Source organism: Myotis lucifugus, unplaced genomic scaffold (genome assembly GCF_000147115.1).
Source record: "Myotis lucifugus unplaced genomic scaffold, Myoluc2.0 scaffold_56, whole genome shotgun sequence".
Lineage (NCBI taxonomy): Eukaryota > Metazoa > Chordata > Mammalia > Chiroptera > Vespertilionidae > Myotis > Myotis lucifugus.
This window is the reverse complement of record NW_005871104.1, coordinates 2304150-2329845: the sequence shown is the minus strand read 5'-3', so window position 1 is coordinate 2329845 and position 25696 is coordinate 2304150. Positions and strand designations below refer to the sequence as shown.

Genomic DNA, 25696 nt, shown 5'->3' with positions numbered 1-25696 from the left:
CCTCTCCTCCTTGTCACTCCGGCTAGTCTAAGCATCCCAGGCCCGTTGACGTGCCCTTCCTTACCTTTCCGTGGCACCTGGATGGAGTTTGCAGGGAGCGTGGCGTTGTGACTTGTTCACTCTGGCTTCCTCTGTACAGTCAGACTTTTTTGTGTTTTTGTTTTTGTTTTTTTAACTTTTCCATCAGATGTGATAGGCTTCTGTGCTCTGCCCCTTCTCACTCCAGGTGATGGGTTTTGGTCTCTACCTGATGGATGGAAATGTCAGTAACATCTACAAACTGGATGCCAAGAAGAGAATCAACCTCAGTAAAATCGATAAATTCTTTAAGGTCAGCACTGGGGCTGGGGCTGGGCAGGGACCAAGGGGCTGTCTCTCAAGGGAAAGAAATGAAATTAACCAGCAAGCAGTGAGGCTTGTTGGTTGGGTTGTAGCTCTAAAGGCCCCAGGAGGAGGAAGAGGATAGAATGGCAGGGCCTCCAGCCGCCTTTAGTAGCGGAATCTGCACCAGAAGGCAGCCCCTTACAAGTCACACTTGGTCAAGTCTGAGGATTCCGCTGGGATTTGTCAGGATCCAATATGCAAACTCCTTTTTCCTTTCCCCCAAATCCCTTGCTATGTAAACAGAGGTACATAGCAGAAGACAGCGACTGCTTTATTTTTCAGTAGAAATCTGAACTCACAGGAGCAGAAGGATTAGACTGCACTTTAAACTGATTGACAGTTGCCAAAACCACAGCCTCTCTCCTGGCCCAGCAGAGGCCACCTTGGCTGGCCCTGCCCCTGGGCAGCGTGGCTCAGAGCTTCCCTCGTACACGCAGTCTGTCCCAGTGCCCCAGAGATTACATCTTCTCACCCCAAATCTTTAAAAATAAAACACTGCGGTTAAGCTAAGCCGTTGAGGTTTTCACAAAAGGATTTCCTACTTTGGAGACGAATTCCATGTTGTCAGTTGATGCTAGTATTGGGCACTGCTGGCATGGGGTGGAGCTTTGGAGGTCAGACCTGGAAAAGCCAGGCTTACCATTCAAAGCGGACCCCCCTTTGCAGGTGTGACATGGGGGACACCAGGCTGGGCCTGAGTCCCACCAACTCTTTGAGGTTAAGGGGAAATAAGTCGCCAGCAGTCATTCTGTGCCTTGGCTTCTTGGCGAGACTAGGACTTTCAATTTCTCTGCAGCTGCCCCAAATGGAAACAGGGCTCATCTCGGGGGACCTGTGCAAAGCGTGCCTCTGCCTTCATCAGGGTGATGACATGGGGTGGAGGGGAAGAACTGGGCATCGCCTCGGATGGGCCGGGCTTCCTCTGACTCTGCCACTTAGGAGTTGGACGACTTTGGGAAAGTCTTGAAACCTCTGAGACTGAGTTCCTAGCCTCCCATGAATACTGAGGGGGCCCATGTTATAGGGTTCCCTTGAGGGTTCAGTGGGATTGCATTGGTGAGTCGGAACCCTGGCTCATAGTCCTGCCTCCTTGACTTCTAGCTGGTCTGACTTTGTAAAAAAATCACTCATGCTATCTGAGCTTCCTTTACTCCATCTCTGAAATGGGAATGGTAATAGTACTGACCTCACGGGGTTATTGTATGACTTGAGATACTATTGTTTGTTTTGTTTAAAAGACTTTAATTTTTATTAAAGGGCAGTTTTAGATTCACAGCAAAATTGAGCATAAAGTATGAAGATTTCCTTATACCTCCTGTCCCTCCCCCCACCCCAATTCATGCACAGCCTCCTCCATTATCAATACCCCCACCGGAGTGGTGCATTTGTTATGACTGATGAACCTACATTGACCCGTCATTGTCACCCAACGTCCACAGTTTACATTAGGGATCACTCTTGACATTGTACATTCTATGGGTTTTGACAAATGCAGAATGACATGTATCCACACTATGGTGTCATACAGGTAGTTACACTGCCCTATTTCCCCCCCCTGGTTTTGAAGTAGTTGGCAATGTGCCCAGTGCATCAGAAGCAGACAGTAAATGTCAGCCTCCCTCCGTTTGTCCTGGTCTTCAGATGGGCCTTGTCTGCCCTCTGGTGTTAGGTGTTATGATTTCAGTTACTTTACACTGGAGCTTCTCGGAAACACTACACCAGCCAGTGGCATCCAGGCACCCACTCCTAGTCCAGAGTTCCAAGCAGCAGGATCATCCGATCCGAGGGAAATTAGAGCAGAAAGGACCCTGCCCTGGGAGGCAGGCCATCTGGTCCTCATCCTTCACCCGGTCTGCCTGCTGGGTGACCTTGGACAAGTTACTCTGCCTCTCTGGGCTGAGTTGCTGGATCCTACAGTTGGTTGGAGGCAGGGAACCTGTATGCTGGCTGGGGCTCTTTTTGGCTCCAGGGTCACATGGAAGCATCATCGGAAGCAGGAGCGAGGGGTCAGCCCAGAGGCTCACGGAGGGAGGCTGCCTCCCCTGGTGGAAGGCAGCCACCTAGTCCCCCCTCGGCGTCTCACGCGCTGTGTTTGCTTCCTTTGCAGCAGCTGCAGGTGGTGCCTCTATTCGGCGACATGCAGATAGAGCTGGCCAGATACATTAAGACCAGTGCTCACTATGAAGAGAACAAGTCCAAGTGAGTGCCTGCCGTAATGTCTCTCGGCTCCCGCGAGGCGCCCAGCCCGGGCAGGGGGCCGAGGGGCCACTTCAGTCCCTCCCCCCTCCCCAGAGCCCTGGGCAGGTGGATTCCAGAGGGGAGCAGTGGAGGGTGCTCTGAGCCCTTTTGTATCCACCCTTTGCCGCTGGGGTTCAAAAGTGCTCAGAGCACAGCCACACCCCCTTCTCCGTCCCAGCTGCACTGGGACAGCAGGAGTCCTTCCTTGAGAAGCAAGATGACATCATTCTTTATCACCCTGATTGCCTCCTCAGGTTTCGTGTCCATGCAGTAAGTATGCCGTAGCGCGTATGGTTTGGACAGCTCCAGCCACGTGAACTGGTTGATGGCCTCACCTTAGGTCATTCTGTAAACCACCATCCTAGGGAATCCACGCTAAGATCTGGGGTCTGGGGTGTCAGTGCCTCATGGGAATGGGGACACCCAGCTACAGCCTTTATCTCTGGGGGTTGTTAAGAGGTTTCTTCTGCCTGCGTCTCATTCCAAAGCTGGGTGGTTTTGACCTTTCCATATGGCGGCGGGGAGGTGGGGTGGGGGTGGGGAGGGTAGAGGAGGGGTTGACCGTCCTTTAGTCAGGGCTAAAGCCTTAAAACTGTCAGCCTTGAGCCCAATGAAATCTGGGTTAGTCTCTTCATAACCCGCTGGCTGCCAGAGCGGCGGGAGGTTTCTAGGAAAAGCATGGAGTCCAGAATGCTGCACTCATTTCCTCATGTTTCTGCATGAATTCCCTGCCACCGGAAGTTGGTTGGGAACAGTGATGCGGCCAGGGTGGGGCGGCGGCAGTCAGAGTGGTTGTGTCCCCATCCCTACGCTGCTGACCCAAAATAAAACCAGCATGAGGAAGCCTCTCACCGTCCTGAACATTCTGTGAGGGCCACTTCAGGGCTCCCTTTGAAATATTAAATTCTCCCCCCCAAATATGTTTTTATTGATTTCAGAGAGAAGAAGGGAAAGGGAGAGATAGAGAGATAGAAACATCAGTGATGAAAGAGAATCATCGATTGGCTGTCTCCTGCAGGCCCCCCCTGGAAATTGAGCCCACCAACTGGGCATGTGCCCTGACTAGGATCAAACTGTGACCTCCTGGTTCATAGGTCAATGCTCAACCACTGATCCACACTGGACTGGGCTGAAATATTAAATTCTTGCCAAAACGTTTATCTGCCTTTTTTGGTGACTGTGCTTTTAATCTGTCTACCGGGTCACCCAGCACTAGAGGGCAAAGGGGCCTGTCTTTTTTCTCTTGGGGAAGGAGAGTGAAGATTTTCATTCATTCATTTCCTCTCCAATTCAGGCTGATTCCCCCAATAATAAGTTTAAACATAATGGTTGAGGAGGAAGAGGTGATAGAAGAATAAGAGGTTGAAGAGGGAGGGAGGGAAGGAGGAAGAGAGAAAGAGAAAGAGAGAGAGAATGACCATGAGAGAGAGAGAGAGAGAGAGAGAGAGAGAGAGAATGAATGACTATGACCTCCCTCACCATGAAGTGCTTGCTTGCATGTTACTGGGTCATGGTTGAAAAGTCCTTCCCTTTAGGCCCCTCCAAAGCTGGCTTCAACCTCAGGATGTCAGAGTCAGTAGACAGGCTTGGGGAGGTCACCCACCCTGCTTTTTCCTTGTGTGGATTCCAGGCCTTTGTAGCCCTAGAGAGGCTGCAGTTCCCTTCTCACTCGTGTAACTGGTAAGTACGTGGACACCAGGAATCTGGAAAAGCTGTGATTGGGTCCTAGAGGAAGAGGAAGGGCTGGTCCGTTCAGCCTGTGATCCCCACGATGTGGGATGAACAGGCTGTCGTGCTCGTATCTGGTTTACCCCTTGGTTCTACCCAGGGGAGCCAGCCACCTTGGCTGGGCACCAGGAGCAGCATGTAAGTGGAAGGAGCCTGTCCCGCCAGGCGCCTGAGACCAGGACCTGCTCCGACCCTGTGATTCTCTGCCCAGGTGGACCTGCACCCAGAGCAGCATCAGCCCCCAGTACAATATCTGCGAGCAGATGGTTCAGATCCGAGATGACCACATCCGCTTCATCTCCGAACTCGCTCGCTACAGCAACAGTGAGGTGAGCTCACTCCAGCTGCTGGGATGGAGGCCCGTGTGGGCCCCTGGTGAGAAGGAGTGAGGACCAGGCAGGACAGAAATGACCACAGAGATGATGGAGAGCAGGAGTGAGGGAATACCCGCTAGAGGCAGGAGGGCAGAATGGCCAGGAGCATGGATTTTAGAGCCACACAGAACTGAGTTTGATTCTGGTTCTGCTGCTGACTGTCACAAGTGATGCAGCATCTCTGCCCCCATTTCCTCCTCTGCAGAATGAGGGTAATAGTATCCAGAAAGGTTCATTGAGAGGATTAAACCCTCTGACGCACAAAAAACACATTGTGCCTAGCAGAGTAATTGGGAATTAATTGTTAGAACGTGTTCCAAACCATCTCCACCCTAGATAGCAAAAGAAAGAGTTCTAAACAGGCCTGCTCATAACACCATCTAAATATTTTAAAATTACACAATAATGACTGATCATTGAACAAGCCAGAAAATACAATTAGGGACATAGTAAATGCTCAAACCTCAGAAGGAAAAAAAAAAAAAAGATATGCAAAAGGAGGGAAAATCAGTCATGTAAGATCCTACCACCCAGAACTGACTATGATTGACATTTGAGTGTATATATACTCCTGAATCTCTTCCCTCTAAATCAGTGGTTCTCAACCTTGGCTGCACATTGGAATCACCTGGGAATCTTTTTAAAATCCTGGTTTCTGGGCCTCATCCTCCGGAAATTCTGTTTCTTTGTTACTAATGTTGTGGCCCCTCCCCATAACAAAGAAACAGTGAGGTGAGCTCACTCCAGCTGCTAGGATGGAGCCCGTGTGCGCCTCTGGTGAGAAGGAGTGAGGACCAGGCAGGACAGAAATGACCACAGAGATGATGGAGAGCATGAGTGAGGGAATACCCGCTAGAGGCAGGAGGGCAGAATGTTGTGGCCCTCCCCATAACAAAGAAACAGAATTTCCGGAGGATGAGGCCCAGAAACCAGGATTTTAAAAAGATTCCCAGGCGATTCTAATGTGCAGCCAAGGTTGAGAACCACTGCACTAAACCCTTCCAATGAGTGTATATATTGGTTTAATAGCACAGGTGTCCTGATTTGAGTTCCTTTGTTACCTGGAGCTCTTGGGTAGATGACTGCACTGTCCCATGTTTGCTCACTGGTTGTACCATGTGGCTAGGAGCCACAGTGCCCATGCTTTCCAAACCCAAACTCGGAAACACCTTGTATCAAAGAGGCAATGTATTTGAAATGAGGACAGCCAGACAAATGCGGACAGTGTGGTCTTAGGCCAGTGGGCGTGGACCAGGGACAAGTGCAAACTCTTGGACTTTCTTAACCATATGTGCCAGTCAACTGAACTAAGGCTGTGGGACCCCTACTTTAAGAGCAGGGGTCTCCTTTATTCCTTGTGAAGTTTTGGTTGTGGTCTAAGAATGAGTCTGGCTCAAAGTTATTTTTAAATCATACGCTTTATATGTGTGTATATGCAGACCGTTCTCGTTATTCGCAATAATGTTCTATGAAGTGGCCATGAACACTGAATTAACCAATTCTGAACCATGGCTCCCCGGGGGAAATACTGGGTTAGGTTCCTGTATCTGGTCACAACCCTTTCATCATCCGATGAACCTTGTGCTTTTCTGATTAAAGTCATCTTATGTAATAGATGTTGTTGTTTCATGAACATTAACTCACTCAGCAGGACACTGTCCGAGCCTCCCTTTATCTGTGAAGGGGATGTCATAAAGCAGCTCGTGTAGCGATCTTAGGGGAATCAATGAAGTAATGCATAAAAGTGCCGGGCACGTGGATGGTGGGGGTGACTGCTCATGCTCCCCAGGTGGTGACGGGCTCGGGGCTGGACAGCCAGAAGTCCGACGAGGAGTACCGCGAGCTCTTCGACCTGGCCCTGCGGGGCCTGCAGCTCTTATCCAAGTGGAGCGCCCACGTCATGGAGGTGGTAGGTGCCCCAGGCGGAGGCTGTCCATCGCCTGCCCCTTCAGACCGACCTCGGTTCACTTGGAACCTGTCTGCCTCTGCCTTCCCCCAAGCACCGTTTTTATAGCAGCTTTATTGAGATACAGTTCCCATGCCATGCCACTCACCCATTTAAAATGTAGAGTCCCTGGTTTTCAGTATATTTACAGAGTGGTGCAATCACACATTTAGAGCATTTTCATCACTGCAAAAATCAATTGCACCCCCCCCCCTCCATGCCCTGTCTCCCCTACCCTCATCTACTTTCTGTCTCCATAGATTTTCCGAGTCTGGTTATTTCCTAAAGTACATCCTATATTATGTGGTCTTTTGTGGCTGGCCTCTTTTACTTTGTATGGTTTCAAGGTCCATCCATCCTGTAGGATGAATCAGTACTTTATTCCCTTCAGTGGCTGAATAGTCTCCCAGGGCATGGTCACACCTCCTTTTGTCTGTCCATTGCTCCACTGATGGGCATTTGTGTTGTTCCCCACCCCCACCCCCCACCCAGTACTCCTGGAAGCTGGTTCACCCCACCGACAAGTTCTGTAACAAGGACTGCCCGGGCACGGCCGAGGAGTACGAGAGAGCCACGCGCTACAACTACACCAGCGAGGAGAAGTTCGCCTTTGTGGAGGTGGGTGCCGGTCTCCTCCAGCCCCAAGGCTGCTGCTCAGGGTCCCGCAGTGGGAGGGAATGGTTTCCAGCGAGACGGCAGCCTTGGTCCCCTCCTGTGCATGCACTTCCCGTCCCCTTCCTGCCCCCCACATTCATCTCTGTCAGGTTAGTCACAAACGATTAGAAACTCATTCTGTTCTTAAAAATCCAAAGGAAAGTGTTCACGCCACTAGAAAAAAATGGGCAAAAAGAAAACCAGCAGCAGAAACAAACCAACCAAAAAATGGCTGAAAGAGCTCAGAAAAAAAAAAAAAGCTAAGAAAAATGCCCAAACCAATGAGTGTTCAGAGAGAACTGCAGATTGAAACTAAGATGAGGTAGTGTTGTTGACCAGTCAGGATGGTAAGGACTTGGAAGGTTGGTGATGCCTGTGGCTGGGTGAAGCGTGGGAAATAGACCTTCTCAGAGACTGGGTAGCCCATCTACATTTTACAGTCTTTCTATGAGGGCAGTCTGAGTGGCTGTACCCAAATGTTTAATGTGCATACCCTTTGGCCCAGAAGGTTCTAGGAATATATCCCAGGGAATTAAGCCAATTGTACAAAGACATGTGCACATAGATATTTATCACAGTATTGATTATAATACCAAAATATGTGAAACGACTGAAATGTCCTCAGTATGGGACCAGGTAAAATAAATGAAGGTACCGCTATGTCATCGAAAACTGTGTGGCCACTAAGATGGAGGTACTGATGTGGAAAGATATGCACAGTGTATTGTTGAGTTTAAACAGGTTAAAGAACAGCATGTAAAAAATGACCCCATTTATAGTAAAAGTGATATACTTTTGAATATTTACTCAAAACTGAAAGACATAAGTTTTTATATTGACAGTGGTAATTTCTGTTTGTTTCATTGCAAAAAGATATTTCTATTTGGGGGAGACTCATTCACACTCAGTTGTGAGTGACAGCTACCTCTTTCATGACCACCTGAAGCCTAGAAGTCAGAGACCTGGATCCTAGCCCTGGGCCCAAGGTCACTTCATCTCTCAGAGCCTCAACTTCCTTATCTGTAAAATGGACCCGACAGTCTCTACCCACTCATCCCAGGGTTATTCTTGAGAACCAAACAACAGTTGTCAAAGGGGATAATGATGTCGATGAGCTATGGAAGCTGGAAAGGGTCAGAGCATAGCAGGAGTTCAGGTTGCTATTTTGCACATCTACAGGCTGCACCTTGAAGGACTGGGGTTCAGGGGTGTAGTTGTAATCATACTTGGCCTGGAGCTGAGTGCTCCCCAGACCTCCTGGCACTTCCACTGCTAACGGGTGTGATAAGTGTGGTGTTGTCATGAGGCTGATGTGGCACATGCTTTCTTTGAATTCTGAACCAATCTAGGAATGAGCACTTGAGGCTAACGGGGGTGGGGGTGCGGGGTTAAGGATTAGGTTTGTTGCTGGTAAAGCTGGACCAGAGATTGTGTCTGCCACCCAAGGCCACACCAGACTTCCTATTTCTCCCCCATCCCATTAAACATACCCACTGGGAAACAGGCAAAGCAGCTACAGAAATACATGCTCCCTTCCTGGGCAGGGAGGGGATGATTAAGAGAAGACAGTAACCCAGGGGAGAGGACACTCGCCCTGGGGGCAGGCAGATCCCAAGATCCCAAGAAAGAGCACCAAGGGCTATACTCATCACAGACACCAGTCTCCCCACGTCTGCAGGCGGATTAGTGAGTTAAGGGGCTGGGGAGGAGGCAACTAGAGGGACAGGAGCTTCCCCCCGAGTCTTCTACAGGAACCCTATTTTACGGGTTCAAGCAGCAGCTGGCCAAATTATTTCAAAAGCAAAGATTGTAAAAAATTTTTTAAAATGTGTATGGTAAAAAAAAAAAAGTTCTATTAGATATGGCCTGTGGGTGCATGCTGTGTGGAGAGGCCACAGAAGTCAGAGTGGCACTCAAAATGCGGTCCATGGACCAGCTGCCGTTTGTCACCAGTCCGCAGCAAGGTAGGGAGCTGGTGCCGGAATGAAAATCGGCAGCGACGTCTTTGCTTGGCCGCAGGGCTTTCCTGATGGAGGGCAGAGTGCCGATTTCCATTCCAGCACTCGCTTCTAACCTAGCCATGGATCGGCACTCGAGGTAGCACTGGCTGGCCTCGTGCTTCTGGCATCTCACCCAGCACCCTCCCTACGATGCGGTGAAGGGTGCTGGACAGACAGGTGTGCCCAGGTGCGGGGAGCCTGACCTTGATCTGTGCCCGGCAGGTGATCGCCATGATCAAAGGCCTGCAGGTGCTCATGGGCAGGATGGAGAGCGTCTTCAACCAGGCCATCAGGAACACCATCTACGCGGCCCTGCAGGACTTTGCCCAGGTGACGCTGCGCGAGCCCCTGAGGCAGGCGGTGCGGAAGAAGAAGAACGTTCTTATCAGGTGGGTCTTCTGATGGCCCTTTTCAGGGGCACATTGGAAATCAGGGGTGCGAGGTGCAGAGCACAGAGGAAGATCCCTGCTCAGTCAGCTTCCAGGGCAGCCTCTGATCACACAGACCATCCAGCAGGTTTTAGGAAACCTTCTTAGGAGACTGGACATTTGAGATGACTGGTCCTCAGTCTCTGGGTTGGAAGCCCATCTCCACCGCCGTCTAGTTAGGTGAACCCCGTCAAGTTACTTACCTTCTCTGAACCTCACTTTCCCTCATTTGTAAAATGTGGATGATAATGGTTCTTGCTCATAGGCTGTTGGGATGAAAAATTGGATAATCCACGTGTAGACCTAAGCACACAGCCACGTGGAGTAAGAGTGCAATGAATATAAGCTATTATTAAAGCTTTAAATAATCAGAGATATAATTGGACTAATGAGACTCTCCTATAACCAAAAACAGAAACAGCCGTCCTACCTCACTTGAGTTCTTAGCCCCTGCACAGGCTCAGAGCTGAGGTCTCAGGTAGCATTGACATTGGGATCACCTGGGCGCCTGTAGAATGCAGACTCTGGACTGCACCTGAGATCTGTTACACCAGCATCTCGGGGGTGGGGCCCAGGATGAGCACCTTTGACAAGCACCCCAGGAATTCTGGGAAAGTGGCCCTGGGGCACCATAGACCCTAGAAACAGGCTTGCAGTGTTTCCCTCCTGCTGGTGCTAAAACCGAGTCTGAGCCTCCGTCCTTCCTTCCCAGTGTCCTGCAGGCAATTCGGAAGACCATCTGTGACTGGGAGGGTGGCCGAGAGCCCCCCAATGACCCATGCCTAAGAGGGGAGAAGGATCCCAAAGGCGGATTTGACATCAAGGTGCCCCGGCGTGCTGTGGGGCCCTCCAGCACACAGGTAAGCGGCTCTGGGCACAAGCCAGCTCTGCTGACTGAGGCCAGCCAGGCCCTGGTAGGTCATCCTGGCTGGACCATAGGGCACTGGGGCCGGGGGTCCTCGGGCAGGAGGGGCAGGGTCAAGCAGCTGCTCTAGTCTTATTCTACCATCTGGTTTTGATACAGGAGGGAGGACCACTGGCTTAAGATTCAGGAGACCTGGATTCTCGTCCTAGATACCTGTGTGACCTTGGGCACGTTATGTAATCTCTTTGTGCCTCAGTTGTCTAATCTGGCAAATGGGGGTATTACCAGGACTGGTTCCAAAGTATAGGAGGAGTTTGAAGTAGACTCTGTGCATCTGCCCTGTCCCTCTTTAATGAACCCTGCCCCTTCCCCTGCAGTGACATCCGAGCTTGGGAATTCACAGGTTCTGCCTCTGACTTGCCCTGTGATCTTGGGAAAGTGCCGACCTCTCTGAGCTCTGACTGTCTTCTCTGTTAAATGAAAACGTTGCATGAGATCATGTTTCTGATTAGGTCCTTCTTTTTATTCCCCCCATGACCCCAGAAGGACAAGTATTGAAAGCCCTTGACTCCTTAGAGAATGTCTAGTAATCAGAGATATTCAAAGTTTCCAGCTGGAGCTTCTGAACAACAACAGGTTGCCTGTGGCTTATCCAAAGCAGTTGTCAAATTCCAGGGGGAAAAAAAATAAAGAATCTGGGCATCTTAGTTAAATCTCTTAAAGGACAGCCAGTTTTCGGTAGGCTTACGAGGTGTTGGGGGAAAGCATATGGCTCCATGGAAGCATTTAAAGGTCGTCCAGGCCCCGGAAGCCCCAGACTGGGGACTCCCACTTCACATGACCTTTCAGCTTCTCCGCCCTGAAATCCTGAGTCCCTGAGAGGAGCCATCCCTGACCTTTCTCACTGTGTGTGTGTCTGTGTCTGGGCAGGGGGACGGGGCAGAGGGACAGGGGCGAGGTGTGTTCTCAGCTCTGTCATCATTAACATCCCCTGATTTCCCAACTGTGGTCAGTGTGCACTCACCTTGCCTGCTGGTTGTGGACCGTCCTGAGGAAGCTTCTGCAAAGAGTTCTGTGTAATGTTAGGGGCCAGAGACCTTTCTATCCCAGAATGCCCCAGAGGAGCTGAGCAGGGCTTTCGGTGTTTCTGTGAGTCCTAGACATGAGTGAGGGAGAGACAGACAAGGCACAAGAGAAACTGGAAAGGAGGAAGGTGAGCAAGGGGGACCAGCAGGCAGAGAAAGAGACAGAAGAGAGAGGAGAGAGCAGGACTATTTATATAGACAAGCGAAAGGTGCATGTCACCAGCAATCAGCCCCTCAGCACCACCGAGTCATGTTAGGTGGCACAGATGCATTTAATAGGCTCCTAGACAGTCAGAGCTGGGAGCACCCCTAGACACAAACTAGTCCCAGGCCCCTCCCCCCATTTTACAGATGGGGAAACTGAGGTCCAGAGAGGGGAAGTGACTTGTCCAAGCCGCAAGGTGAGTCACAGGTTGAGGTGGGACAAGAACCAGGTCTCCTGACTCCCACCCGGGGCTCTGCTAGAGACTTCGGAGCACAGTCGACATGGGCATCCAGCGTAGCTGGACTGTCCTGGTGGGTCAAATGCTCTGTTTAAAAGGAGGTGGGAAAAGAGTTCCCCCTCTTATGGACAAGTCGTTAGAATTTGATATAAATCAATCAACACTCACATGGATGGACATAAGAATGCTTTCTTCGAGGCCTCCAAGGCCATCGCTAGAACAGGGCTTCTCGGTTCTTAGGGGTGATAGACATGCCCACCGACAGGGTTGCAGAGGGTGGACGTCTGATAGACCGGCATCCATGGTAGCTCCTTTACCTAGAAGGGAAGGCTATGGTAGGATGGTGCTGCTCCTTTCTGTGGCCTCGCTGCCCTGCGCAGTGCACATGGTGGGTGAGGTCCCAGAGAAGGATGGACCTGTGGCAGAGGGAGGTTGGAGCATCTCAGAGGTGGTCGGCAAGTGGCCCCTAGCAGTCGTGACGGCTTTCCCACCGTATACAATACCTCTTGCTTTTCTCTCTCTCTCTCTCTTTTCTCTCTCTCCCTCTTCCCTGTCTCTCCTGCCCTCCCAACCCCTCCTCCTCTCTCCTATCTATGTCTTAGGCCTGCCAGTGGTCCCCGCGGGCTTTGTTTCACCCCACTGGTGGCACACAGGGCCGAAGAGGCTGCCGATCCCTGGTATAACACCGCCTGGCTGGGTTGGTTTGGGTACACTTCTCCAGGAGGCAGCAGGAATGGACTAGCCTGGCTCCTCGAGGCCCCTTCCAGCCCTAAGACTCAAAGACAAATGATGTGGAAAGATCTAGATTAGCACTTGTACCCTTTGCACTTAAGGTCTTCTGTAAGAGGGAGTTAATTGTCTAGTAGGCTCCTGTGTAAGTACCAGTCTTCACCCAGGATTTCGGCAGGCTGTGCCATGCAGCTGGTGCCACCAAAGGGCGATGGATTCAAAATACTGAGGGTCAAAAACTTGAGGTGGTGGGGGCTTGTTCTGATAATCTCCCATTTCACAGTTCTCAGAGTGTTAGCGCTGAAGGGGACTGGTTTGCGAAAGCTACAACCCCTTCATGTTGGCAGATAAGAAAACTGAGGCCTGGAGTGGGACTCTGTTGCCCAAGGTCACACAGCAAGTCAGCGGCAGTGCCTGGCCTTGACACCCCAGTCTTTTGACTCTTGATCCAATGCTCCACTCATGGTGCTACCGTGGCTGTCCAGGAAGGCAGGGACTCCAGGGTGGCATGGAATGAGGTTCTCCTCTGATGCCCACATCCTTGGCTGAGAGAGCAAGCAGGAACCTGGACCTTGAACTTCCTAGTTCTACCCGGTGCACCTACCCAGGGATGCCGCAGGCCCCAGACAGAACTGCCTTCCCGGGCTGGCTGGCCTCCCGCTTGAAAGTTTACACGTTCCAAATTCACTTCTCCAACCCCAAAATGGGTGCTTCCCAAGACAAAGCTTTATAAGGGCATCTTCAGAAAATATATATATAAGTGCAGCACAAAGCATCCTTCCCCCGGATGCAGGGCCAGCCCCTGACCTGCCCGTCTTTCTTTTTCAAGCTGTACATGGTGCGGACCATGCTCGAGTCGCTCATCGCAGACAAGAGCGGCTCCAAGAAGACCCTGAGGAGCAGCCTGGACGGCCCCATTGTCCTCGCCATAGAGGACTTCCACAAGCAGTCCTTCTTCTTCACACACCTGCTCAACATCAGTGGTGAGCGTGGGGGCTCCCCAGTCCCAGAGCCACTGAGCTGTCAGGAGGCCAGAGTTGCAGAGAGCTGTGATCACTGACCCAAGGGGCACATTGGCCACTAAGGAAAAAAACGCACACTTGCCGGTGGACTCTGGGAGCCAGGAAAGGCCCGGCTCAGTCCAGCTCTTCTGACTTAGCTGGAAATATTTGTCCGGTAGACATTGTGGCTGACTGGGCATGAAGTCCTTAGTAAAGGGGATCAAAATAGCAGTGCGCACAGACGCACCTAGGGCCAGCGTTTTGCATCTAAGCAGCAGCTCTGAGCCCATGAGTGCTCGTTGCTCCTAGCAAAGGAGGCTCCCGGCTGCACCTCAGCCCTGTGTCCCCCACTCCTCCTCTTCTGTCTGTAGGATGTGTGCACAGGTGTGACAGGGCAGAGTAGAGGGACAGTAGCAGCCCAGAGTGGTGGGAGTGGTCAGGCATCTGTTGGTATTGAAGAGAGATCTTAGCCAATAGTCCCAAGTTCTTCACAGAAGCAGCCTTGGAAGGGCCTTCAAGGCCTCCGAGCAGTGAGTTCAGAATTATCACGTATAAGGGGTCACGGAGCTGCAGTTCAGGTAAAAGCAGACACCTAAGGCCTGTCTTCACACTTTGAATGGCAAGTATTTTCAGGATGACTTTGGAGCAGGGGGAGGGAAGTGGACATTGTAGGGGCACCAAAAGCTCTAAAATATCACCACCACCACTGCCCACACACACTGTTTCTGCTTCTGAAGCTTAGCAAACCCTGTCTTCTAACGTTAGCCTGGCATTCAAGTTCAAGAGAGCAGGGTCTACGGTCAAGTCATACCTCTGAGGACCTGCTGTGCTCCAGCACCGCCATAAGAATAACAGTAACATTCATAAACAGTCCGCTCCCAGGCCCTTCGTGCTCCACTGTAACCCAGGCCTTTCCCTCGTGCTTTCCAGAAGCCCTGCAGCAGTGCTGTGACCTCTCCCAGCTCTGGTTCCGAGAGTTCTTCCTGGAGCTGACCATGGGCCGGCGGATCCAGTTTCCCATTGAGATGTCCATGCCCTGGATCCTGACAGACCATATCCTGGAAACCAAAGAACCTTCCATGATGGAGTAAGACGCAGGCTTGGGCCAGCGAGGAGGTTCCTGGGGTGCAGGTGGAGGCTAGTTTGCCAGCGAGCTCTGTTTTCCCCCCAAGCTTTCCAGATGAGGCATTATGCCAGGCCAAGGCCACACCAGATTTGACTCAGCCTTGCAGATAGGTTCAGAAGTCTACCAGCCCATCTGCCCCTCCTACGCTTTGTCATTCTCTTAACAGTCATGCTGGGGGAGTTATCATCTCTGGGGATTAGGAAGCTAACTCATTTTTTCAGGCCCTGGATTTATTAGCATCATGGACTTTTGATTTCTATGGGCAGATTGTAAAGTAAGCCATTCCTAAGTGGAGGCTGGAAACATAGAGTGCTGAAAATTCTCCTTTTCTAGCTTTCTCCCAAATCTTCATGTTTCCGAGCAGATGGAAGTCTGGCTGCCATAAGAGAGATGGTTATTAAGCTGCTGGTCCTTGTTTTTTCCTCTTCAGGTACGTCCTCTACCCGTTGGACCTGTACAATGACAGCGCCTACTATGCTCTGACCAAGTTCAAAAAGCAGTTCCTGTACGACGAGATCGAAGCCGAGGCAAGTGATGCTTCTCCCTCTGTTCCTGAAGGCTTATTCCAGGAGTCTGGACTTTCCCCATCTTTAGCTATTGGCACAAGTTGGGTGTCTTAATCCATTCAAATTGTAACAGTATCACAGACTGGGTGGCTCATAAACAACAGACACGTGTTTCTCACTGTTCTGGAGCTGGAAGTCTGAGACCAGGGTGCCAGCATGGGCGGGTGAGGGTGCTCTTCTGGGTCACAGACTTCTCACCATGTCCTCATGAGGTGGAAGCCCAGAGGAAGCTCTCGGGGTCTTTTTGTAAGAGCACTAATCCCATTCATGGAGGCTGCACCCTGATGGCCTAATCCCCCGCCCCACAAAGGCCCCACCTCTTGATACCATCAGCCTTGGGGGTTAGGATCTCAACATATGAATTTGGGGGAGACCATAGCATGGGATCAGTGACTGGTTCCAGAGAGTGCTCTTCATAAACATAGTGGTTGTCTTAAAGGACCTAGACCAGGATGAGGTCTTTCTTTTTCAAGGGATGGGACATGATAGGACTGCTTGGGTAAAATTAATTTTCCAATAGGTCTTTTATGGTTTGATTACTTGGCTAATAAAAACAACAGTAATACACCTATCAATTATTATGTATTTACCATTTGCCAGGCATAGTGCTAAGCACTATATAAACATTTTAAGTAATCTTTACAACAATTTTTTAAAAATCTGTGCTACCACCTATTTGACAGATAATAAATCTGAGATGTCAAGGGTCAGATGTCATTACCCCAAGGTCACCGAGTCTCTGTATAGTACTGATAGGACTGACATAGCCATCTTTTCAATTGGTAAAGCTGTTTACTAGAGAGGGTTTATTTCTGTAATGGTCAGGATAAGCTAGGTTGTGATGCAGTAACAACCAACCCCAAAGTCTTAGTAGCTTGAAACCAAAGGTTTATTTCTCTAGTATGGGTTGGCTGGGGCCTCTATTCTATGTAGTCTTCAGTGTGGGACCCATCTGGAATATTTATTAGTTGCAGGGGGAAGGGTTAGGGTGAATCACATTCTGATACTTTGATACTTAAAGCTTCCACCTGAAAGTGACACAGGCCATTGGTCAAAGCAAGTCACGTGGCTGTGCCTCCTTTCAAAGAGGAGCAAGGAAGTGCAGTCCTTCCATGGGCCAGCAAGGGGCAGAAACATGAGATCAAAGGAACTAATGACGTAGTTTTACCTTCTGAAATTGGATGATAGTCTCTGTTCCACTTAAGCATGTGAGATTCTATAAACATGGAACGAGGCCCATTTGGTAAAATTGTCATACAAATATAGGGCATTCTTATTTATAAAGGAAAGACTTGAATGTTTTAGGGTATGCAGTGCCACCAGATTTGTTTGAAAGTTTATGTATTTCAAAGAAAAGCTAGTAGAGCTGCTGCTTTCTTTCTAGATCCTCTAATTTCTATGGGAGTTGAAATACAATCTTCTGTGTCTCCTGACCCCTTTTTCTTCCCATCCCCAAACCCTGTTTCCCACCCTGAAGGACCTCATGTATATGTACATGGATACCCAAGCTTCGTCTACCACCATGGCCACAAAAAATGGCCTCTTGGCCAGCCCTGGGGGTGCACATACCTACAGTATAGTTCACCCTTAAGGTTAAACTCAGGGGAAAGAGCATGCAGAGCCTGGAAGGGGCTTGAGCCACTTGGGCAAGGATGCTCAAAGCTGGTTCAAGAGGAGGATCATGGGGTATGAGTGGGCACCCCCACCTGGACCCTGCAGGCTCTTTGCCTAAAGGAGAACCAACCAGCGCCCTTAAAGTTCAAGTCCAGGTCGGATGCCTTGGTTACCTGCATATGAGGCCAGCACTGTATGTGCCACCTGGGGTGTAAAACAAAAGGCATGAAAGCTCTTTGGATATAGAGCTGAGAATTTGGTAAGAAAAGAATCAAAGATGAATTACCTAAATATGATCTGTTTCCTTTGACATTACACTGCCACTCCCCTTTGAAATTTCACCCTCAGCCATTTCCTGCTCTTGCTGGATTGGAGGATTGGGATTTGATCCTCTGTGTCTGATGTGAACTTCCTTCCCACCCGAGCATCACCATTGGGATGAAATATTGACATGGCAAGACAGCCCCTTGTTCGCTGAAAATCAAAGATTTTTAAGCATTGTATTTTTTTGAGTGTTTAAACTTCTAATGACCATCCACCTCTTTATTTGCAAAGCAACGTTAAGTACAGGGAAAGGAAAAGACAAGAAAGTCTGTCATGAGAGGTGGCCATGGGAGGCCGACATGAGTCATTACAGGACATGAAGACCTGTCTGTGACGTCCCCCTTGGGCAGGCCCCTTGTAACACCGAGGAGGGGACTAGTGGGGAGGGCGGTTTCTCAACAGCTTTTTGAACTTTGCCTTCTCTGTGCCTCACTGAGGACCTTCAGAACAAGGAACAAGGTTTCCCAAAGTTGACTTGGCCATATAATCTTTTTTCTTTTTCCTTCAAAGCCTCTCGCCCCACAGCTTCAGGCAGACCTGCCCACTGCCCTCTTTGAGTTGCCCAAGTCTCTGTGGTAAAGCTGGACAGACACCACTGACGTGTTCTGCTTCCTCTTCGCCAGGTGAACCTGTGTTTTGATCAGTTTGTCTATAAGCTGGCGGATCAGATCTTCGCTTACTACAAAGCCATGGCCGGCAGGTAAGAGAACTTGGGGTTTGCTGCTGCAAAACCTCCCTTCATTAGCACGTAAGGAAACCTAAATGCTTCCATGGGTCTGGACTGGGTGCTAGAATGTAGGAGAGGAAAATAGATATGTCTGGGGAAGACAGACATTAATAAAAACTAGTGAATGCACAGTGACAAGGGAACTTACGTGCTCCCTATGAATGAAAAGTTCATGGGAATATATGACAGTTAAACCTGAACTAGTCTTTGAGTGGGGAGCTAGAAAGGCTAGCCTGAGAAAGGTACATTTGAGTTCATTTCTGAAGGTGATAGGAGTAAAGTAAAACTAGATGAAGGAGGGGACAGGAGGATGCAGGGAAAAGGAACTACTTGTCCAAAGTCCCTGTGGCAGAAGTATAGTAACAATAGCATGCCAGATACTACATGATGCCACTTATGTGTGGGATCTGAAAAACAGAACACACGAACAAAACAAAAAGAGAAACAAATTCACAGACACAGAGAGCAAACTAATGGTTGCCAGAGAGGAGGGGTGGATAGATGGATGAAAAGGGTCAAGTTTAATAAGAGGTACAAACTTCCAGTTATAAAATAAATAAGCCATGGAGATGTAGTATACAGCATAGGGAATATAATCAATAATATAGTAACAACTCTGTAGGGTGACATACTTATTAGACTTATCATGATGATAATTTCTGAAAGTATCGAAATGTCAAATCACTATGTTGTACACCTGAAACTAATATATTGTATGCATTACTTGGAAAGTTCAAGAGGCTGTTGAGAGAGGATTAAGGTGAATTAGTACATGTAAAGATCTCCACAGACCACAAGAGGGAGCAAACTGCATGACAAAGCTGGAGAGATGTTGGAAGAGTTAGAAAGCACAGAAGGGAGAGAATGATCTAGATCAGTGCTGACCATTAGAAATAGAATCCAATGAACCCTGGCCCATGAGGTTGGTTGGGCGTTATCCCATGCACCAAAAGGTTGCCGGTCAGGGGCACATGCCCTGGTTGCAGTCTAGATCCCTGGTAGGGATCATGCAGGAGGCAGCAGATCAATGATGTTTGCCTCTCCCTCTTCCTTCTTCTCTCTAAAAAGAAAACAATTAAAAATCTTAAGAGAGAAGAAATATAATGCAATTATATATGTGAGCCACAAAGGTAATTTTTAAAATTTTAGTTGCCATATTTAAAGGAAAAATAGGCAAAAGTAATTTAGGAGTATATTTCATGTAATATGTAATCCAATATATCTAAAATACTACAATTTCAACATGTAACAATTAAATATTACTAGAAATGGTTTTTTGTCTAATTCTTCAAAATCTAGAATGTAGTTTATACTCATAGTGCATCTCCACGTGGACCCACCGCATCTCAGGTGCTCAGCAGGCTCATGGGGCGGGTGGCTGCTCTCTGTACTGGAGGGTGTGCATTTAGATTGGGTCACTGTCCTGCTTCGTGGCTTCCTTTCCATGACATCCAGTTACATCTGGAGAGCATCTAACCTCTTTCCTGTGGCTTAGGTAGTCCCACGTGACCTGGCCCCTGGACTAACTTTATAAGTTCATTTTTGCACCATGATCTCCACCAGGCCCTGCCCTGTACCCACACTGGCCATCTTTCCTTTTCTCAGACATCCCAGGCTCATTGTGCCTGAGGGATTCTTGCCCCAGATCTGGCCATTTTTCGCATGTAGGTCTCTGTCCAACAAAACCTCTCCAGAGAGGCTTTCTCTGACCTCCTCATACCAGATGGTCCTGTTTTATTGTTTTCAGAGCACTTATGACTCTGCATTGTGTGCTTCAGTGTGAAAGATGATAATGGTACTTACAACTCATGGATGTGAGATGAAAAGCGACTGTATGAGTGTGTGTGCACACCTGATACATAATGAATACCATGCAGACGTACACTATTTGAAATTATCTTATTCCTCTGCCTACTTTTTCAGTTTCAGTCTCTCTTCACTAGAACATAGACTTCCAGGGGACAGGAACTTTGTATTCCTAGTGCTTAGAATGTTTCCTCTTGGGAACTGTCTGTCCCAAGCAAGGATCTGGGATATGACAAGCATGCACTCCATTTTGTTGTTACTGCTGTTGTTGATTTTTTGTCAGTGAATAAAAGAGGAAAGTCATTCAACTTCTGTGTTGCCAGTCTTTAAGTTAGACATTCTCATTCACATATTGAGCTCTTCTGGTTGAAAAGAAATTTGAAGGACTTTGCTCTAAAACAGAAAGGAAATTATACTTAAAATGCATAAGACCGTGCTTTATGGGTAGATCCTGGTCTAAAGCAGACGTGGTGGGGCAGTTGAAAACGATTCGCTGTCACATTGCCTGGCCTCATTTAACTCTCATCCCTTCCAGTGTCCTGTTGGATAAACGTTTTAGAGCCGAATGTAAGAACTATGGAGTCATCATTCCGTACCCGCCGTCCAACCGCTACGAGACGCTGCTGAAACAGAGACACGTCCAGGTAATGGGGACGGAACCCACAGTGGAAGTGGAACAGGTTGAGAGAGTAGCTGTGAGGGGAGCATGGAGGTCAGAAATCAGGGCTGTGCTGTCTGCGCATTGCCCCATGTGGACGTCTAAGATAGGTGTGACACAGCCTCAGAGTCCACAAACCGAGCAAAGGCACGGGCCTCCTCTGGTTCAAGTTCCAGGCTCTCCGCTCGTCTGCAGCTCACCCCTGGGGAACAGTGGCCACCAAAGCCTCTGTCTTCCTGTACTAAGCTGCGGCCCACTTCCTTGCGTCGGGACTGCTGCTCAGCAGTGGGTAAATGTGTCCCTGCAAGGCTCAGATGCTAGCCTAAGTGATGGAGAGCTTCGGGCCTTGGAAACAAACACAGCATGTCAGGCTAAACCCAGGGTAGAAATGATTGTTTATTTTTGTGGGGTTGGTTTCTGTGAACACTTGACCCCCAGAGTAGAGGAAATGCTGTCAGGAGCTCAGACACATATTCCTGCTTAAAAATGTTAACGGAACAAGGGAGACAAAATAAGAGCTGCCCCAGCAGACTGCTCCCTGCTCCTACGTCTTGCTGGCAGCTACCCTCCTGATTGCCTGGAGAGTGAGAGTAGAGAGGGGTCTTAAAAATCTCTTGGGAGATTTGGGCCTTTCCGCTGTGGCCTCTGCATGCTTTTCATGTGGTCCATGGCGTTTGTGGAAAAGACTGAGGTGAAGGGGGCCGAGCCTCCACTGAGGAGATGGTTTAGGTCAGTGGTTCTCAACCTTCCTAATGCCGCGACCCTTTAATACAGTTTCTTGTGTTGTGGTGACCCCCAACCATAAAATTATTTTCGTTGCTACTTCATAACTGTAATTTTGCTACTGTTATGAATCGTAATGTAAATATCTGATATGCAGGATGTATTTTCATTGTTACAAATTGAACATAATTAAAGCATAGTGATTAATCACAACAACAATATGTAATTATATATGTGTTTTCCGGTGGTCTTAGGCGACCCCTGTGAAAGGGTCGTTTGACCCCCAAAGGGGTCGCAACCCACAGGTTGAGAACCGCTGGTCTAGATGAAGAGGAACCCTGACATTCCCGTTGCTATGAGAAATGCAAGGGAAATGGAGAATTGTAACAGGAAAAAGAACATTTTTCTCCTCTGCCGACAACAGAGAATTATGACTGTCACTTACTGATGCAGCAGAGTTAGCCACAGGGTGTTCAATACTGAGGGCTTTATGTGTGCACATTGTGGCTTTAAGGGGCCCTTGTCAGTTAGTAGGAAATTCACCCCAGAAGACAAGTAGAAAAAATTAAACAGTTAAGAATAATCCTTGGGTACCTAGCAAAGTGCAGGGCACAGAGCAGGTGGTCAATAAATGTTTACTGCTCTCTCCATAGCATCTGCAGTGCAGCCCCTGTGTTCCCCAGTAGAAATTATTGTAAGCTACATGTTCCGTTCTGTAACCAGCCCTTCATGCTCCTGCTTTTAAATTCATCCCCACAAAGGCACACAACGGCCCTTTGTGGGGATGAATTTAAAGGCTGAGGGGTGGCTATTCCCGACTGTGAATTTGGGGCACAGGGCAGATTCAGGAAGGAGCTCAAGGCTAATTTAGGATGTCAGCATTGCACGGATGCCAGAGCCTGTCCTGCAGTATGAGTAAATTGTATTTTCCCTCAGCATTTTATATTTCAAAACTACAGGAAACTTGAAAGAATAATACAATGAGCACATATATTCTTTATAAACAGATCCATGATTATTGTTTTACCACTTTCTCTTTCTCATGTATATGTTTTCTCCCACAAATGCAGCAAATATATAAAATATATTTATGTATAAATATAAATAGTATATGGAAATATATATTTTAAAGAATATACTATTTCCCAGCCAGTGCAGCTCAGTGGTTGAGCATCGACCCATAAACCAGGAGGTGGAGGTTTGATTCCCTGTTAGGGGGCATGCAGGAGGCAGCTGATCAATGATTCTCTCTCATCATTGATGTTCCTTCTCCTTTCCTCTCTCTGAAATAAAAAATATATACTAAAAAAAAAGAATATACTTGTTTTTCTTAACCATTTGAGAATAAGTTGCATATATCATGAGACTTCACCCCTGAACACCTCAGCACCTATCTCCTCGAAATGAAAATAGAATTGTCATACTCAGGAAATTGAACAATACTCTTTTCTACAGAGTCCCCATTTGTCCCAGTTATGTCCTTTATACTTTTAATCCAAGTTCCTATCAGTGCATTGCAATTCGTTGTCATGTGTCTGTGCAAATCTTCTCTCTCTCTCTCTCTCTCTCTCTCTCTCTCTCTCTCTCTCTCTCTCTCTCCTGTCCAGCTCCTGGGTAGATCAATTGACCTGAACAGACTCATTACTCAGCGCATCTCTGCCGCCATGTACAAATCCTTGGACCAGGCCATCAGCCGCTTTGAGAGTGAGGACCTGACCTCCATAGTGGTAAGAGATGGGACGATCTGGGATTCTAGCTGGATGTTGTTGTGAGCTTAGTACTGGGCCAGTTATAGAGGGCAGCAAGTTTCCTTCCTATCTGAATAAAGCAGGAAAATAGACTTAAGAATGAAAATAATCTTACCCTCCTGATTGCCTGGGGCTCTGTGCTGGGTTTAATGCTCTGCTCTTGCTGTCTTAAAATTCTTAATAGTTTTTTTAAAAAATATATTTTATTGATTTTTCACAGAGAGGAAGGGAGAGGGACAGAGAGCCAGAAATGTCAATGAGAGAGAAACATCGACCAGCTGCCCCCTCTACATCCCCCACTGGGGATGCGCCCGCAGCCAAGGCACATGCCCTTGACCAGAATCGAACCCAGGACCCCCCAGTCCGCAGGCCGACGCTCCATCCACTGAGCCAAACCGGCCAGGGCTCTTAATAGTTTTTTAACGAAGGTCCCCACATTTTCATTTGCCAGGGACCTGCAAATTATATAATCGGTCCTGATGCATAAGCATGGACCTTCCTTCTCCTATTAAACAGCTTTTGAACTTCTCTATATTAATTCTTTCCAAGAATTAGAGTAAGCTTGATTGATCAGTCAGTCTTTAAGTGAATCAAAGGAAGGCTCTAATGCTTTCAAAAGCAGATGAGTAGAAGGAATGAAGTCACCATTAGATCACTACATGGATGCTAAAATTAGTGGGCAGAATTTTTTTTTTAAGATTTTTTTATCGATTTATTTTTGGTAGAGAGAGTGCCAAACATTGATTGGCTGCCTCCTGCATGCACCCTACTGGGGATCGAGCCCACAACCCAGGCATGTGCTCTGACCTGGAATCAAACCGGCAACCTTTCGGTGCACAAGATGACACCCAACCCACTGAGCCACATCTGCCAGGGCAGTGGACAGAACTTTAAGAAAAACATATTATGATTCCTCTTATTAGGAGATTCCCAGAGTAGCCAAATTCATGGAGACAGAAAGTAGGGGGGTGATTGTGGGGAAGGAGCTTTAGTGTTTAATGGGTACGGAGTTTCTGTTGAGGAAGATTAAGAAGTTCTGGAGATGGATGGTAGTGATGGTTGCACAATAATGTGAAGGTACTTAATGCCACAGAACTGTACATTTAAAAATGCTTAAAATGGTAAATTTTATGTTATGTATATTTTCCCACAATAAAAAAGAATTACCCCCAAAATAACTTTGGGAAGAAACAGAATACTTGCATAATAATATCAAATTATCTCCTTCAAGACATTTATTCGCTCCAAATAGAAGAATACTAAGTTTATAATGGGGAGACTTAGCAGACACCCTCTTAACCAGGCATCAAAGGTAGTAATAAGATATATTCATGTGTCTCCTGATATGTATTTTTCTGTGGTATTCTTTCCAAAATGCATAATCTCAATCTAATCATGAGAAAAACCACATAAACCCAAATCAAAAACAGTCCCTCAAAAGAAACACCACACACACACACACACACACACACACACAGGGAACAATACTTTTCAAAAGCATGCAGATCATAAAAGGCAAAGAAAGACTGAAAACTACTAGAGATTGGAAAAGACTAAATGCAAAGTGGGTCCTGATTGAATTCCAGAGCAACAAAAAGCACCTTTGTGGACAAACAGGAAATTCAAATAAAGCCTGTCGTTGAGTTAATAGCATTGTGCCGACGTTAATTTCCTACTTTTGACAATTATGCCATGGTTATGTAAGAGGTTAACGTTGGTTAAACCGGGTCAGGGGTATGCAGGAACTCTGCTGTTTTCACTTTTGTGTAAGTCTAAAATTATTTCCAAATAGAAAGGTGTTTGCTTGTTTTTAAGTGGACAAAGGACTTTTTTAAAAAGTAGAGCTCCAGAGTCAGAAAAACCAGTGGGTGCAGTCCTGACCCTGCCTCTTACTGGCTGGGTGATCTTGGCAAGTCATTTATCTTCTATAAGCCTGTTTCCCTACCTACACTGTGGAGCAGAGATTAGCATTCACCTCATGGTGTTGTTGCAAGGACAAAACGAGCCAGTCTGGAAAGAGCTTTGCATAGTTCATTGCACTTCATAAATAAATAGGCCTGTGGGGAAAAACAGAGGAGAGGAACACAGGGATCTGGAGCTGCAGTGAAATGTTCTCGGGGTGAGTTTTCAACAACGTTTCCTAAGAAGACTTGATCCAGCTGCCCACCTCAGCCCAGGTCCCTTACGGGAAGAGACTGTCATGTAGCCCGCCTCCTTCCAGGACATCTATTTTAAGAAATAGATTTTTCTTTGTTTATGCCAAAATATTAGCAGTCATTATCTCCAAGTAGTAGGACTTTTGTTTTCATCTTTTTAAAAAATCTATCTGTACCTTCCAGTTTTCCAGTAATGAATGAGCGTATCGGGTGGGAAAACTGGTTTGGGGTGTGCGTGGGTGTGCATGGCCCAGCCCTTGAAAGGCACTGACTGCTCTTTGAGCCGAGAACAAAACAAGCATGAAAGCCGGTGTTTACCGGGTGAGGATGATGGCCCCCAGGAGAGCAGCCACTGCCCCTGAAGCCCTTGAAAA

At 48.0% G+C, this 25696-nt stretch overlaps 1 protein-coding gene across 1 annotated transcript in view; it reads left to right on the top strand.

Annotated features, from left to right (window-relative positions):
* CYFIP2 (cytoplasmic FMR1 interacting protein 2) overlaps window positions 1-25696 on the top strand; it is an 89601-nt gene that overhangs the window by 17424 nt on the left and 46481 nt on the right. Inside the window, exons 8-20 of the mRNA XM_023754143.1 lie at window positions 227-331; window positions 2492-2583; window positions 4562-4679; window positions 6514-6633; window positions 7162-7287; window positions 9546-9712; window positions 10464-10611; window positions 13703-13856; window positions 14805-14961; window positions 15431-15527; window positions 18128-18204; window positions 20573-20681; window positions 23026-23145. Coding sequence (XP_023609911.1) covers window positions 227-331; window positions 2492-2583; window positions 4562-4679; window positions 6514-6633; window positions 7162-7287; window positions 9546-9712; window positions 10464-10611; window positions 13703-13856; window positions 14805-14961; window positions 15431-15527; window positions 18128-18204; window positions 20573-20681; window positions 23026-23145 — 1590 coding nt within the window. The remainder of the gene's footprint in view (window positions 1-226; window positions 332-2491; window positions 2584-4561; window positions 4680-6513; window positions 6634-7161; window positions 7288-9545; window positions 9713-10463; window positions 10612-13702; window positions 13857-14804; window positions 14962-15430; window positions 15528-18127; window positions 18205-20572; window positions 20682-23025; window positions 23146-25696) is intronic.